General features: G+C 42.4%; 1 protein-coding gene across 3 annotated transcripts in view; it reads left to right on the top strand.

Moving 5' to 3' along the window:
- syt14a (synaptotagmin XIVa) overlaps nucleotides 1–17,157 on the top strand; it is a 201,603-nt gene that overhangs the window by 128,201 nt on the left and 56,245 nt on the right. For all 3 annotated transcript variants that reach the window (XM_071380789.1, XM_071380790.1, XM_071380792.1), the window contains exon 4: nucleotides 11,223–11,438. In XM_071380789.1, coding sequence (XP_071236890.1) covers nucleotides 11,223–11,438 — 216 coding nt within the window. The remainder of the gene's footprint in view (nucleotides 1–11,222; nucleotides 11,439–17,157) is intronic.

Below are 17,157 nucleotides of genomic sequence, written 5' to 3'. Positions count from 1 at the left end.
GGGTCGTACTCTGCGAATGTTGTAGAGCATGAACCTACAGGAACGGGTCACCGCCTTGATGTTAGTTGAGAACGACAGGGTGTTGTCCAGGATCACGCCAAGGTTCTTAGCACTCTGGGAGGAGGACACAATGGAGTTGTCAACCGTGATGGCGAGATCATGGAACGGGCAGTCCTTCCCCGGGAGGAAGAGCAGCTCCGTCTTGCCGAGGTTCAGCTTGAGGTGGTGATCCGTCATCCACACTGATATGTCTGCCAGACATGCAGAGATGCGATTCACCACCTGGTTATCAGAGGGGGGAAAGGAGAAGATTAATTGTGTGTCGTCTGCATAGCAATGATAGGAGAGACCATGTGAGGATATGACAGAGCCAAGTGACTTGGTGTATAGCGAGAATAGGAGAGGGCCTAGAACAGAGCCCTGAGGGACACCAGTGGTGAGAGCACGTGGTGCGGAGACAGATTCTCGCCACGCCACCTGGTAGGAGCGACCTGTCAGGTAGGACGCAATCCAAGCGTGGGCCGCGCCGGAGATGCCCAGCTCGGAGAGGGTGGAGAGGAGGATCTGATGGTTCACAGTATCAAAGGCAGCCGATAGGTCTAGAAGGATGAGAGCAGAGGAGAGAGAGTTAGCTTTAGCAGTGCGGAGCGCCTCCGTGACACAGAGAAGAGCAGTCTCAGTTGAATGACTAGTCTTGAAACCTGACTGATTTGGATCAAGAAGGTCATTCTGAGAGAGATAGCAGGAGAGCTGGCCAAGGACGGCACGTTCAAGAGTTTTGGAGAGAAAAGAAAGAAGGGATACTGGTCTGTAGTTGTTGACATCGGAGGGATCGAGTGTAGGTTTTTTCAGAAGGGGTGCAACTCTCGCTCTCTTGAAGACGGAAGGGACGTAGCCAGCGGTCAAGGATGAGTTGATGAGCGAGGTGAGGTAAGGGAGAAGGTCTCCGGAAATGGTCTGGAGAAGAGAGGAGGGGATAGGGTCAAGCGGGCAGGTTGTTGGGCGGCCGGCCGTCACAAGACCATAATGACCATCGTTATGTTTGGAGGAAAAAGGGGGGGGGCTTGCAAGCCGAAGAACACCATCCCAACCGTGAAGCACGGGTTTGGCAGCATCATGTTGTGGGGGTGCTTTGCTGCAGGAGGGCCTTGTGCTCTTCACAAAATAGATGGCATCATGAGGAAAGAAAAGTATGTGGATATATTGAAGCAACATCTCAAGACATCAGTCAGGAAGTTAAAGCTTGTTCGCAAATGGGTCTTCCAAATGGACAATGACCCCAAGCATACTTCCAAAGTTGTGGCAAATAGGTTTAAGGACAACAAAGTCAAGGTATTGGAGTGGCCATCACAAAGCCCTGACCTCAATCCCATAGAAAATTGGTGGGCAGAACTGAAAAAGTGTGTGCGAGCAAGGAGGCCTACAAACCTGACTCAGTTACACCATCTCTGTCAGGAGTAATGGGCCAAAATTCACAACCCTTCAAAAAGAGTGTCTGCTAAAATGTCAATGATGTTTTGGGTCTTTGATCTGGGGTGTATGTGAGTATGTGGTGTGAGTGTGGGAAATGGCTGTGGGTGTTATTGGGAATTATTGGTGGTGTTTGGTTCCTGTAGGTCAGGGGTCGGGAACCTATGGCTCCCGAGCCAGGTGTGGCTCTTTTGATGATTGCATCTGGCTCGCAGATAAAACCAAATATTCTCACTTTTTTTTTTTTCTTTTTTTTTTGTAAATAAATTTTATCCCCTTTTCTCCCCAATTTTCGTGGTATCCAATCGCTAGTAATTACTATCTTGTCTCATCGCTACAACTCCTTGTTTTAATCCATCCATCGATTTTTCACTGCTCATGTCCTGTTCAGGGCTGCAGGAGCAATTGTCCATTATTTTAATTAAATGATACTGGCCTACGTTGGCCGTTGCTAGGTAAAACAGGTAAACGCCTCCTTTTGAATCAGTCTGCTCGGTCATTAGCTCAAAGCTAACCCTTCGACGAAGAAGATGGCGAAAAGAAAAAAAGATGACGAGTATCGTACATTTCAGGACGAATGGACCGAAGAATTCGCCTTTGTGGAGAGAGCAGGTTCTGCGGTGTGTCTAATTTGCAATGACAAAATTACATCGATGAAACGGTCGAATGTAAAGCGGCACTTCGACTTGATTTGGAGATTTGGAAAGAATCACACGACAGAAAGCGGAGTTGGCGAGCAAGCACATGTGGACAGAAATGAAAAAACTTCAACCCGAAGACCAGCTGATTCTCAAAACTTGGAACGCGCTTCCTGTCACATACCACACACTGCAGCGTGTGAGTATTGCTGTATTGACCATGTTTGGATCTACGTATGCATGTGAGCAGTCATTCTCACATCTTAAAAACATCAAGTCCAACCTACGATCACGTTTAACGGATGAAAGCCTCAACGCTTGCATGAAGCTTAACCTCACCAAGTACCAACCAGACTACAAAGACATCAGCAAATCCATGCAGCACCAGAAGTCGCATTAATGGTGAGTATTATAACAACATTATTTAAGAATAAATTCAGAGGCTTATTATACTGACATTTAGTTGAATTCACTTTTAAAATATATTATATGGCTCTCACTGAAATAAATGTCCAATTTTTTTGCTTTCATGGCTCTCTTAGTCAAAAAGGTTCCCGACCCCTGCTGTAGGTGGTCAGACAATCATGTGAGACGCCTGGGACATAATGTGAACATAAATGTACACCATTCAATGGTGGTAGAGCGTGGGGATATGTGGGTATACTCACAGCAAGTCTGTGTAGAACTATATATGTACTCTATCCAGTGGATAATAAGTGGTGCATCCTCAAAATGTCTTAATGTGCTTTACCTGAAAGGAAAAAGTGTAAAATGAATTAAAAATACCAGTTTTAAAAGGTTTGAGTAAATTCAGTGCTTGAGGCTTAACTACAGACACCGGCCGTGATTGGGAGTCCCATAAAACGGCGCACAATTAGCCCAGCGTCGTCTGGGTTGGGCCGTTGTAGGCCGTCATTGTAAATAAGAATTTGTTCTTAACTGACATGCCTAGTTAAATAAAGGTTTAAAATAATTATCAGGTAATGTATTTATTCATCCACATAAGATTGTACTGTTTGGTATCCATGTGATCACACAATCTTTACTCAGACGATGAATGATGTTTTGAGTGTGTACTAATGCAATATCACATTCATGTGGGGTAATTATGAAAACATGCCATGCAAAAGTTTTAGAACATAATGGTTTGTGATGCACTGGGTTGTACCCAGGCTCATGGAGTTCTCACATTACTTGAGCGAATCACAACTCTCCTGAATGCCGCTCCTACAGACGTAGTCTTAAAGTGTAAGGGGGTGTGTGTGTGTGTTCAAAGGCAACCATGGTATGAAGAAGTGTTCCGGTCTGTCATAATAGACGTCTGTGCGTTGGTTGGTACATGACTAATCGGTTACCCAGCTCTATTTTTCATCATTAAGAGAGTGAAGAAAATAAAGCAGACCATTTCCCAAGCATTGAAAACAGCCAAAGTAAGTAGATTATTTCACTCTCTGTATTTTGTTTAAGGAATGTAATATGTGTTTAAGGATTGGTCAAATTTGATCAGTTGTTTACACTAGGATTATTCATATTGGTAATTGGAAATATCACATGGTTTTATATTTATAAATGTATATATTTCACAAGGTCCTGTTGAAGAATCCGGTTGAAAATCACAAATGTTTATTTTATTGATTGTAGGACCACATGTCTTTTACAGCCAAATTAGTATCATTACACCTTAAACTCTAAACCATTTTGACATAAAATAAATCTATTTTAACATTCCCTTTGTGTGTGTGTGTGTGTGGCTTTGTGTTCAACTAGTATTGAAATCAAACCTATTTCTGTTCAACTTGATATATTTCTCAATGTATCTGTATGAGGGAACATCGGCAGACCACACACAAAGCAGTAGGTGGTATACTATTGATCATGTCTCATTACTCAACTATAGGACATCCCTTGTATTTTTATGATAATATATGTATTTACTCCTTCCTGCCGGGGTTTGGTTTAACGACTTCCGTAGGCATGGTCAGGCCACGAATACAGATCCAGTAATTGCAACCGTTGGATAACTCCTGGGATGAAGATGCCTCAGTGAATCATAGTGTCTATGAATCGAACAATGATGAGCGTGATGAAAAAAGCCTCAGTGAATCGGAGCGTCTATGAATCGGACAATGATGAGCGTGATGAAAAAAGCCTCAGTGAATCGGAGCGTCTATGAATCGGACAATGATGAGCGTGATGAAGAGGCCTAAGTGAAGCTTAGCATCTACAGGGTAGGCCGTCATTGTGAAATACTAATTTGTTCTAAACTAACTTGCCAAGTTAAATAAAGGTAAAATAAATAATCGAAATAAATGGATTGGACAATGATGTGTGCACTTTCTGTAGAATGTGGACATTTTTCACAACCACCCATCATTGAAAATGAGCCATTGAACAATGCCTCTCAACAAAAGGTAGGAACCCAACCTAGCATTGCAGAAGCTTTGACTGATATGTAAAAAAAAAAAAAAAATTGTAGGAAGGGAGGATTGCCATAAATATTTACTGTTTACTTTGCATGCTCACCAGCAATGGGGCATCAGTCTTGACCCTGGGACTATAAGGTCATATTTGCCAAAGCATAGTTCTGAGATATTGAGCATCAAACATTTTACATCCCAGATCTCAGAACCAAAAGCTGGGTAATATGATTGTGTGACCACCTACAGGAACCAAACACCACCTGAATGAATCCCCAATAACACTCAAAACTATTTCCCACACTCACAACACACCCACAGACACTCACCTAAGATCAAAGATCCAAAACATATGTTATTTCACGTGGTGAAAAGCATATGCTGCAAAAGCACGTGATGGAATTCTCCTGTATTAAAATGCCATGCCCGCCCTACTAAAGTGTATTTACACTATGATTTAGACATTCAAACGAATCTGGATGGCTAGAAAACATGTTGCTCTACTGAATTCTGATTTAATCCTCAAACAGATGTCAATATTTTTACGACATTTGTGATGCTAAATAGCCAGCGTTACTTATGAATGATTATGATAGAGCAAGTCACATATGTAGTAATTAAAACATTCCAGATTGCATAAATCAACTCAGTAGGTTCGGCGCTACAGAAGCCTGTAGGTTGGGTCTCCAAATTTCATCACTGTAAATTATGTGGACTTACAATCAAAATTGTGAATAACGGCACTGTCACGTATACTCCCTCTCAGGAGCTCGAGGTTGTTTGGCTGCTTATATTTACGCACACCTGTCACCATCATTACGTGCATTAGCGTCTCATCAGACTCACCTGGACTCAATCACTGCCTGATTACCTTCCCTATATATGTCACTCCCTTTGGTTCTTTCCCTAGGTGTTATTGTTTCTGTTTCTTGTTTCATATCTGTACGCTACTCGTGTTTTTTGTTTTGTTCCTTATGTTATTTATTATTAAAGTCACTCCCTGAACTTGCTTCCTGACTCCCACCATACACATTACAGAATAACGCCTCACCAAAGGGAAGCATGTTTTTTTGTTTGTTAGTGTAGGTGACATCGGGTCTGGGTGTCGCTACTGGAGCAACCGGGAAAGCCTCAGCTGGCTCATCAGGCTTCCGTGCCTCACCCGGCACGTAAGGTTTGCAAGATCCAGTTGGCCCGTCAAGCATCCGTTGCCGAGTCTTCCGAGGATGCCTCAGCTAGCATGACGGGCTTCCATGCCTCAGCTGGCTCAACTGGTTCACAAGACTCAGTAGGCTCAGCAGACTCCCGTGCCTCGGCCGGCTCGTCAGGCTCCCTCGCATCGGCCAGCTCGTCAGGTTCCCGCGCCTTGGCCAGCTACAATGCCTCGGCCGGCTCGTCAGGCTCCCTCGCATCGGCCGGCCCGTCAGGTTCCCGCGCCTCGGCCGGTTTGTCAGGCTCTCGCGCCTCCGCCTGACAACCTTAAGCCCTGGAGAGGGAGTATATGTGACAGTACCCCCTCCCTGACGTGCGGCTTCAGCCGAAGGATGCCAATTATAGGGTTGTCAGGCTCCCGCGCCTCGGCCTGTCAGTTTCCTGCGCCTCGGCCAGCTCGACAGGTTCCCACACCTCAGCGCGGGAACCTGTCCCTATGTTCGGCGTCCTTCGTCTGAAGCCGCAGGGAGGGGAGGGGTACTGGTACTGTCACATATACTCCCTCTCCGGCGCTCGAGGTCAACAGGTTACTTATTATTACACAAACCTGTCACCATTGTTACGTGTATCAGCGCCTCATCAGACTCACCTGGACTCAATCCCCTGCCTGATTACCTTCCCTATATATGTCACTTCCTTTGGTTCTTTCCCTAGGCGTTATTGTTTCTGTTCCGTTGTTTCATTTCTGTACGCTACTCGTGTTTCTTGTTTTGTTCCTTGTCTTATTTATTATTAAAGTCACTCCCTGAACTTGCTTCCCGACTCCCAGCGTACATGTTACAGCGACTGTCTACTTCAATGTGGAAAAAGGGCCGAAATACATGTCATGTTGATATGACTTTCAGTTTGTTTCCATATGACTGGTTTCAAATCAATCTCCAGGAAAAAGGAAAAATATGGAAAGAAAATGCTATTTGTATTTACAATCCCCTTATCCAAACGTACTAATTTACCCGACTCTTATATATGTTCAGAACTTAAAGTGCACGGAGAATGGTGTTATTTCTATTAGAAATAGTAGGTTTATCCACTTGGAACCGACAGGTGCCCGACCTTATTTTTGGTTTCCTTGCGCATTAAGGTGGTGGAATTATGAGGGAATTAAAAGGTCAGAATATGTGTATCTTTAGACACACCTCTGCCACACCTACATTTCTGTGATCTCCAAACCCAAAATGAATAAGTTCAAGTTCACAATACGTTAGAGTCAAAGTGCATAAAAATGGAATTAAGTTCAATTTACGCGTGCATAACTCAGGTCGGAATTACCCCCTAAGGGATCTTGCCAGACATTGATTCAGCTTTGATCTAAACCTTATTTAATGAGCAGCATTCTGAGAAGTGGCGAAGTGTTGCTCCAGCAGGTCTGCACTTGTTACACCCCATTATAGCAGTAGGTCTGCAAGAGGGACTCCAAGAAGCTCCTCATTAAATATATGTGTAATCTTTATCTACAAGGTTTTGGCTGCATTTCCTTTCGCAACACACTACAGTAAAGTTAATTCTACATTTCAAAGGGAAAAACAATATCTCATTTGGGATTGGAACTTGCAGCAAACTACGAAATTTACCAAGAGCCAGAAGTGTCAGGAGACTCGTCTGAAATCGGTACAACTGATCTGCCAACTTCTGTCTGTAGCGTCCGAACCGTTTGGGCTACACACTAACATGACTAAAGGTGAGACTCTCACAAACATGTACATGTTGGTTGTTTTTCTCTAGGACACTCACAGGCCTCACAAGACTTGTCTGAAGGCCCCCTGGTACCAGTTGAAAACGATGAATGGAAGTATGCTGTATATGGAGACTGTTTAATGCCAAAACTATGTCGATAAAGACGTTAAAAAAAAGATATAATTGTGTGTGGGTAGATCAGCTTTAATATTGTAGAAAGATTGTAGCTTCCATCAATGTAATTGTCTGCATCACTTCCAATCATCCATATAAAAAAATATATATACCCTTTGGAATTACCTGGATTTCTGCATACATTTTACATACAATTTGATCTGATCTTCATCTAAGTCACAACAATAGACAAACACAGTGTGCTTAAACTAATAACACACAAATACATGATTGTATTTTTCTTGTCAGTTACTGACTTTTACCTTGGTTTCACTGAGCTTGGGCTGTAGTGTCTATGGTAAACAATGGTATTATTTATTGTTCTCTGCTGCCATCTGACTACGCAATCCATTGTCTCATCAGCCCAGGCAGGGAAGTTATAAACACTATAAAAAGCATCTAGACATTCTCTCACATTTCTTTTAGACTAACATTAAGTTTTCAACAGCGGAGATTTGTATAAACCTTGCTGTCTGTCTCTCCAACATTTGCAACATTGTTTTAATATTCAAATACGATCTCCACCTGTCCCATAGTAAAAGAACGTGTATGAGTCGAGAGTTGGGACGAGAGAGAGAGGCAGGCATCGTTTCTTAGCCAGTCGAAATCATGAATCAGCTGGCATCATTTTTATGGATATATACAAAGAAATGTCACTAGAAAACAGCTTAGTTTGCAGTCTTTCTAGCTTCGGTTTGAAGTTATTGTGTTAGCTGTGTTGTTGGCTAGCTCCTCTGAACAACAGTGTCCTATCTAGAGAGCACATTTTCTATGGCAGGCGAAATTGTTTCTCATTAGCTCATTGTTATGGATGTATCCAAATAAATGTCACAAGAAAACTGCTCAAACAAATGCATCTACTGTCGTTATCCTGTCTGCACTGTTTGACTTGACTGTAAGTTAGCCGTAGTTGGCTAGCTAGCAACCAAGAGAAAAGAACGTTGCCAGCCAGTATGTCAATGGAACATTTAGAATGAACGACTGGGTCACGTCCATAGATACACAACAAAAAGACTGATTGGCTGGATCTCGTAGCAACCCTAGGCTTGAGTAGCAACCCTAGATTTGTTTCGGGACTACATTTTGTGGAAGGATGAAATAGTATGAATAAATTCATCAAAATATGTCAATCATTATTTGAATATGTTGGTAACCTGTTATATAAAAGTGATAATACCATCGAAGCCGGTGTTTGGAGGATATATTGGCACAGTTTGCTGGCCCTTGCCTAACAACACCCATGCCAATATATCCTCCAAACACCGGCTTCTCGGGCATTATCATTTAAATATGACACTGACAGCCACATACAAATAAATATAGTAACACAAGTTATTTTTTATTTTTTTCGTCATGGAAACGTATTCCAGTGGCTGTATCAAGCAAGAAGGCAGTAACTGCCTTCTAGGGTCAAAGGTCATGTCAGTGGTCAGGGTCAATATGAATAAACAATTACGTCATAGTAAGACATCAGATAACCACATCTCCATTGATCTGCCTACAATTAATTTAGCTGGACAATAAAAACAACTTTGATGTCATTATTCTCAGTTTCACTGAGTTACTGCTCTTTTGCTTGGTAGGGCAGTATGGGTGCTGCCATTTTTCCCTCATGTGATCAGTGGTGGGGAAAAGTACTACATCTCATACTTGAGTAAAAGTAAAGATACTTTAATAGAAAATGAAAGTCACCAAGTAAAAGTGAAAGTCACCCAGTAAAACACTACTTGAGTAAAAGTCTAAAAGTATTTGGTTTTAAATATACTTAAGTATCAAAAGTAAATGCAGTTGCTAAAACATACTTAAGTATCAAAAGTAAAAGTACATATAATTTAAAATTCATTATTTTAAGAAAAATATAGCCAGGGTCACACTCCAACACTCAGACATCATTTAAAAACAAAGCATTTGTGTTTAGTGAGTCCGCCAGATCAGAGGCAGTAGGGATTACCAGGGATGTTCTCTTGGTAAGTGTGCTAATTGGACCATTTTCTGTCCTGCTAAGCATTCAAAATGTAATGAGTACTTTTGGGTGTCAGGAAAAATGTATTGAGTAAAAAGTATATAATTTTCTTTAGGAATGTAGTAAAGTAAAAGTAAAAGTTGTCAAAAATATAAATAGTAATGTGAAGTACAGATACCCCCCAAAACTACTTAAGTAGTAGTTTAAAGTATTTTTACTAAAGTACTTTACACCACTGCATATGATACTGTATACTAGTAGGGCCAGGAGTTTTCCTAGTCAGGTCTACTCTTTTGGGTAGTTTGTTGCCTCTACCAGATGACTGTCCACTCCCATCTTGGCTCAAAGCAGCCTCTAATTTGACTCTTGATTGTTGTTGTGAAATGTTCAACCTGATATGGGGCAAAAAGTATACATCATTTATGAAACAATATTATGAAAAGTTACTGCATGTATAGTGGTGACATAGCCTTTCTACTCTGAACAAAAATATAAACGCAACAGTGTTGGTCGCATGTTTCATGAGCTCGTCTGAGTGTGCCAGAGCGCAGAATGACAACTGACAAATTTACGAACGCTCAACACCTGTTTAATATGGACGGTGTCAGTAAACGTTGGGAAAAAAGCGTTTTAAATTGTCACCAGCAGCACAGTTGCAGACACCAACACTCTGGATAACATAAAAACAACCTAACCAGATCTGCTAGGATGAGTAAAATGGTCAGAGTGAGCTGTTCTCTCATTTGGGTCTGGAAGTAGCTAGCAAGCTAGCCAACGTTAGCCAGTTAACTTGGGTGCTTGACTGCTGTTGTTAGGTCAGAATGCTCAGATCAACAGAGCACACTCTGGCTGTGGGGTTCTGGTCTGGGCAGGCATAAGCTATGGACAACGAACACAATTGCGTTTTACCAATGCCATTTTAATGCACAGAGATAGCGTGACGAGATCCTGAGGCCCGTTTGTTGTAAGGATCGGACCCTTTTCTTAAATTTTCACCTAAAATGACATACCCAAATCTAACTGCCTGTAGCTCAGGACCTGAATCAAGGATATGCATATTCTTGATGCTATTTGAAAGGAAACACTTTGAAGTTTGTGGAAATGTGAAATTAATGTAGGAGAATATAACACATTAGATCTGGTTAAAGATAATACAAAGAAAATGCAAGAGAAAGGCCAATATATGACTTAGGAATCTAGGCGCAATTCAGATGTTGGCCACTACATGGCAGCAGTGTATGTGCAACGTTTTAGACTGATCCAATGAACCATTGCATTTCTATTCAAAATGTTGTATCAAGACTGCCCAAATGTGCCTAATTGGTTTATTAACACATTTTCAAGTTCATAACGGTGCAATCTCCTCAAACAATAGCATGGTATTCTTTCACTATAATAACTACAGTAAATTGGACAGTGCGGTTAGATTAACAAGAATTTAAGCTTTCTGCCGATATCAGATATGTCTATGTCCTGGGAAATGTTCTTGTTACTTACAACCTCATGCTAATCACATTAGCCTACGTTAGCTTAACCGTAACGCAGGGGAGCACCGATCAAGTAGAGGTTAAAATAAAAATGAAAAATTGGTAATTAAAGCTGATCCTACATTTGATCTTAAGGACAGAAATCTACTGGAACATATCTCTTTCCCTTTTTATCTTCCACCTCTAGAAAAGATCTACCCTGACGGTGACCTGAAGGATTCGTCGTCAGACAGCGAGGATGAGGTGATGGGCCAGTACCAAGAAGCAGTCAACCGTTCGCAGGGTCTCCGAGGCGGGGCTAGCGGCAGCCAGTCGAATGGCCACGGCTGGGAGATGAGGCAGAAGTACAGCCCCCAATTAGCCGAGTATGACGGCTACAGCAGCGAGGCCTCGGCAGAGGACGGTAGGTTATGTCTATAGGGCAAAGGTGGGCAATCTTAGGGCAATGGTGGGCACAGTGTGGGTTTCAGTCTTTTGTAACTACATTGAAAGGCTCAGTTAAAAATTAAATGTTAACCTGTGGGAGCCACAAGAGTGCGGCCATCAAACAGTGCACTGTAGATTCTATTTCAGAACCACCCGGCAGTGGAGAGCGCCATTCTTCAGCAGGCCGCGCCCAGCCCCCAACAGCACTCATAATGAGGAGATCATGTACACCTCCCACATGAAGAAATACTATAGTATACTATGGTTACATTTTTTGCTGTCTTTACTGTAGTATTTACAGTTACTTTAGTAACAAAAAAACTGTAGTACATACTATAGTAATAACTGTTTTTGCGGACTGTAGTACACTGTAGTATTTACTATAATGTTTGTATTTTATGATCTTTGACATAGCAGTGGGGGCTTTGTCCTTGAGGAAAAAGATTATCTGGTTAATAATCAGATAAGAGCTAATTTTCCATAACCTGTAGGTAGGTAGAACTGAGGTCTGAACAGATAGTTCAAAGCCTCAGCTCTTTTTTTATAACCTGTAGGGAACACAATATATGGCCTATACTTGGCATGTAGGTTTCTCACTGATAGGTGGCACAAATTTGGACATGGGGAGGGGAATGGGCAGGGTATATGCAAATGAAATACTGTAGTATATACCAGAGGTGGGACCAAGTCATTGTTTTACAAGTCACAAGTAAGTCTCAAGTCTTAGCACTCAAGTCCCAAGTCAAGTCTCAAGTCAAGACAGGCAAGTCCGAGTCAAGTCTCAAGTCAAGACCAAACAACTGCCTAACCAGTTGTTGCTCAATCTTGGGTGCAATGATCACGTTCCCGCACTGACTGACTGTGTGGAGGCTCATTGATTTAATGTTACGTTAGTCAACATGCTACACTAGCAAAGTTATGAATGATATAGCTGTCAGCTATATTAGCCACGACTTACCCTTCTTTGTGCTGCTTCAAATGTTGAACAAATTTAGAAGATGTTGCGCCTCCGTCTGTCATTTTCTTCCCGCAAGTTTTGCAAGTTGCAATCCGTTTTTTGTTGATACAGTGTAGTCTTTATATCCAAAAATAATATTTTGGGGTATCATCTTTCCAGGGCTCATTTGGATTCACCCGCCGACGTTCCTCTGCACTGCCACGCAACTATTTCTCAGCTGGCTCAATTTGATTGGCTGCTGTCCGATTCAAACTGTAATCCGTTAAATGAAGAGTTGATGCGCTGCACACTTTTTTTAATAGCATCATTTTTAATATTTGGGCTTGGGGAGGGTATCAAGTCAGTTCGAGTCAAAAGGCTTAGGTCCAAGTTAAGTCACGAGTCATTGGTGTTAAAGTCAAAGTCGAGTTTCAAGTCATCATATTTGTGACTCGAGTCCAAGTCATGTGCCTCGAGTCCACACCTCTGGTATATTCTATTGTAATTACTGTTGTGTTTTTGCAGACTGTAGTGTTTGTGCGGATATTAATTTGCCACTGAACAAAAATATAAACATGTAAAGTGTTGGTCCCATGTTTCGTGAGCTGAAATAAAAGATCCCAGAAATGTTCCATAATGCACAAAAAGCACAAATTTGTTTACGTCCCTGTTAGTCCCTGTTAGTGATTGCCTGCGTCCGTAATGGGTCCGCGGTCAAACGACCACCCCTCATCACTGTCAAACGCTCCCTAAAACACTTCAGCGAGCAGGCCTTTCTAATCGACCTGGCCCGGGTATCCTGGAAGGATATTGACCTCATCCCGTCAGTAGAGGATGACTGGTTATTCTTTAAAAGTGCTTTCCTCTCCATCTTAAATAAGCATGCCCCATTCAATTTTTTTTAAACTAAGAACAGATATAGCCCTTGGTTCACTCCAGACTTGACTGCCCTTGACCAGCACAAAGACTTCCTGTGGCGTATTGCATTAGCATCGAATAGCCCCTGCGATATGCAACTTTTCAGGGAAGTTAGGAACCAATATACACATTCAGTTAGGAAAGCTAAGGCTAACTTTTTCAAACATACATTTTCATCCTGTAGCACAAATTCCAAAATGTTTTGGAACACTGTAAAGTCCATGGAGAATAAGAGCACCTCCTCCCAGCTGCCCACTGCACTGAGGCTAGGAAACACTGTCACCACCGATAAATCTATGGTAATCAAGAATTTCAATAAGCATTTTTCTACGGCTCGCCATGCTTTCCACCTGGCTATCCCTACCCCGGCCAACAGCTCTGCACCCCCCGCAGCAACTTGCTCAAGCCCCCCCCGCTTTTCCTTCAACCAATTCCAGATAGCTGATGTTCTGAAAGAGCTGCTAAATCTGGACGCCTACAAATCAGCTGGGCTAGACAATCTGGACCCTCTCTAAAACTATTCCCGCAATTGTTGCAACTCCTATTACTAGCCTGTTCACCCTCTCTTTTGTATCGTCTGAGATCCCTAAAGATTGGAAAGCAGCTGCGGTCATCCCCCTCTTCAAATGGGGAGACACTCCAGACCCAAACTGTTACAGACTTATATCCATCCTGCCCTGCCTTCCTAAAGTCTTCGAAAGCTAGTTTTAACAAGTTAACAAACAGATCACCTAACATTTCGAATCCCACCATACTTTCTCCGCTATGCAATCTGGTTTCCGAGCTGTTCATGGGTGCACCTCAGCCACGTTCAAAGTCCTAAACGATAGCATAACCGCCATCGATAAAAGACAGTACTATGCAGCCGTCTTCATCAACCTGGCCAAGGCTTTTGACTCTGTCAATCACCATGGACTCAACAGCCTTGGTTTCTCAAATGACTGCCTCGCCTGGTTCACCAACTACTTCTCAGATAGAGTTCAGTGTGTCAAATCGGAGGGCGTGTTGTCCGGCCTTCTGGCAGTCTCTATGAGGGTGCCACAGGGTTCAATTTTCGGGCCGACTCTTTTCTCTGTATATATCAATGATGTCGCTCTTGCTGCTGATGATTCTTTGATCCACCTCTAAGCAGACGACACCATTCTGTATACTTCTGGCCCTTCTTTGGACACTGTGTTTACAAACCTCCAAACGAGCTTCAATGCCATACAATACTCATTCCGTGGCCTCCAACTGCTCTTAAATGCTAGTAAAACTAAATGTATGCTCTTCAACCAATTGCTGCCCGCACCCTCACGCCCGACTAGAATCACTACTCTGGATGGTTCTGACTTGGAATATGTGGACAACTACAAATACCTAGGTGTCTGGTTAGACTGTAAACTCTCCTTCCAGACTCACATTAAGCATCTACAATCCAAAATTAAATCTAGAATAGGCTTCCTATTTCGCAACAAAGCCTCCTTCAATTATGCTGCTAAACATACCCTCGTAAAACTGACTATCCTTCCGATCCTTGACTTCGGCGATGTCATTTACAAAATAGGCTCCAACACTCTACTCAGCAAATTGGATGTAGTCTATCACAGTGCCATCCGTTTTGTCACCAAAGCCACATATACTACCCACCACTGCAACCTGTATGCTCTCGTTGGCTGGCCCTCACTACATATCCGTCGCCAAATCCTCTGGCTCCAGGTCATCTATAAGTCTTTGCTAGGTAAAGCCCCGCCTTAGCTCACTGGTCACCATAGCAACACCCACCCATAGCACGCGCTCCAGCAGGTATATTTCACTGGTCATCCCCAAAGCCAATTCCTCTTTGGCCGCCTTTCCTTCCAGTTCTCTGCTGCCAATGACTGGAACGAATAGCAAAAATCACTGAAGCTGGAGACTCATATCTCCTTCACTAACTTTACGCATCAGCTGTCAGAGCAGCTTACCGATCATTGCACCTGTTCAATGACAAATAGCACCTGTACAAATAAGCCCACCCAACTACCTCATCCCCATATTGTTATTTATTTTTTGCTCTTTTGCACCCAAGTATCTCTACTTGCACATCATCATCTGCACATCTATCACTCCAGTGTTAATGCTAAATTGTACTTATTTCGCCACTATGGCCTATTTATTGCCTTACCTCCCTAATCTTACTACATTTGCACACACTGTATATAGATTTTTCTATTGTGTTATTGGCTTTACGTTTGTTTATCCCATGTGTAACTCTGTGTTGCTGTTTTTGTCGCACTGCTTTGCTATATCTTGGCCAAGTCGCAGTTGTAAATGAGAACTTGTTCTCAACTGGCCTACCTGGTTAAATAAAGGTGTAATAAATAAAAATTTAATTATCCTTTGCCAAGATAATCCATCCACCTGACAGGTGTGGGATATCAAGAAGCTGATTAAACAGCAAGATCATTACACGTGCACCTTGTGCTGTGGACAATAAAAGGCCACTCTAAAATGTGCAGTTTTTTCACACAATACAATGATACAGATGTCTCAATTTGTGAGGGAGCATGCAAATGGCATGCTGCCTACACGAATGTCCACCATACCTGTTGCCAGAGAATGAAATGTCTATTGCTCTACTATAAGCCACCTCCAACGTCGTTTTAGAGAATTTGGAAGTACCACCATCCGGCCTCACAACCACAGACCACGTGTAACCATGCAAGCCCTGGACCTCAACATCCGGTTTCTTCGCCTGCGGGATTATCTGAGACCAGGCATCCGGACAACTGAGGAAGCTGTGGGATTGCACAACCGAAGAATTTCTGCAAATATTTTCAGAGACCGTCTCAGGGAAGCTCATTGTCCTCACCAGAGTCTTGACCTGACTGCAGTTCGGCGTCATAACTGACAACGGTGGGAAAATACTCACCTTCGATGGCCACTGGCATGCTGGAGAAATGTGCTATTCACGGATCAATCCCGGTTTCAACTGTACCGGGCAGATGGCAGACAGCATGTATGGTGGCATGTTTGCGAGCGATTTGCTGATGTCAATGTTGTGTACAGAGTGCCCCATGGTGGTGGTGGGGTTATGTTATGGGTAGGCATAAGCTACTGACAACGAACACAATTCCATTTTATCGATGGCAGTTTGAATGCACAGAGATACCATGACAAGATCCTGAGGCCCATTGTTGTGCCATTCATTCGCCGGTATTACCTCATGTTTCAGCCTGATAATGCAGGCTGATAATGGAAGCTGAAAATGTCCCAGTTCTTTCATGGTCTGCATACTCACCAGACATGTCACCATATCCAGCAACTTCACACAATCATTGAAGAGGTGTGGGACAACATTCCACAGGCCACAATAAACAGCCTGATCACCTCTATGCGAAGGAGATGTGTTGCATAAGGCAAATGGTCACACCAGATACTAACTGGTTTTCTGATATACACCCCTACTTTTTTTTCAAGGTATCTGTGATCAACAGATGCATATTTTTATTCACAGTTGTGAAATCCATAGATTAGGGCCTAATGAATTTATTTCAATTGACTGATTTCCTTATATGAACTGTAACTCCAAAAAATCTTTGAAATAATTGCATGCTGAGTTTATATTTTTGTTCAGTGAAGTATTTCCTGTAATGTTTTTGCGAACATTACTGTAGTATTTACTTTAGTATTTTTGTGGTCTGTAGTACACTGTAGTATTTACTAAATTATTCTACAGTATACTACAACATTCTATAGTAAGTACTACACATGATTGAGGTACAGTGCATTCTGAAAGTATTCAGACCCCTTGACTTTTTCCACATTTTGTTACATTACAGCCTTATTCTAAAATTGATTAAATAGTTTTTTTCCCTCCATC

The sequence above is a fragment of the Salvelinus alpinus genome, chromosome 33 (genome assembly GCF_045679555.1).
Source record: "Salvelinus alpinus chromosome 33, SLU_Salpinus.1, whole genome shotgun sequence".
In the NCBI taxonomy this organism is placed as follows: Eukaryota; Metazoa; Chordata; class Actinopteri; order Salmoniformes; family Salmonidae; genus Salvelinus; species Salvelinus alpinus.
This window is presented reverse-complemented; position numbering and strand designations above follow the sequence as displayed.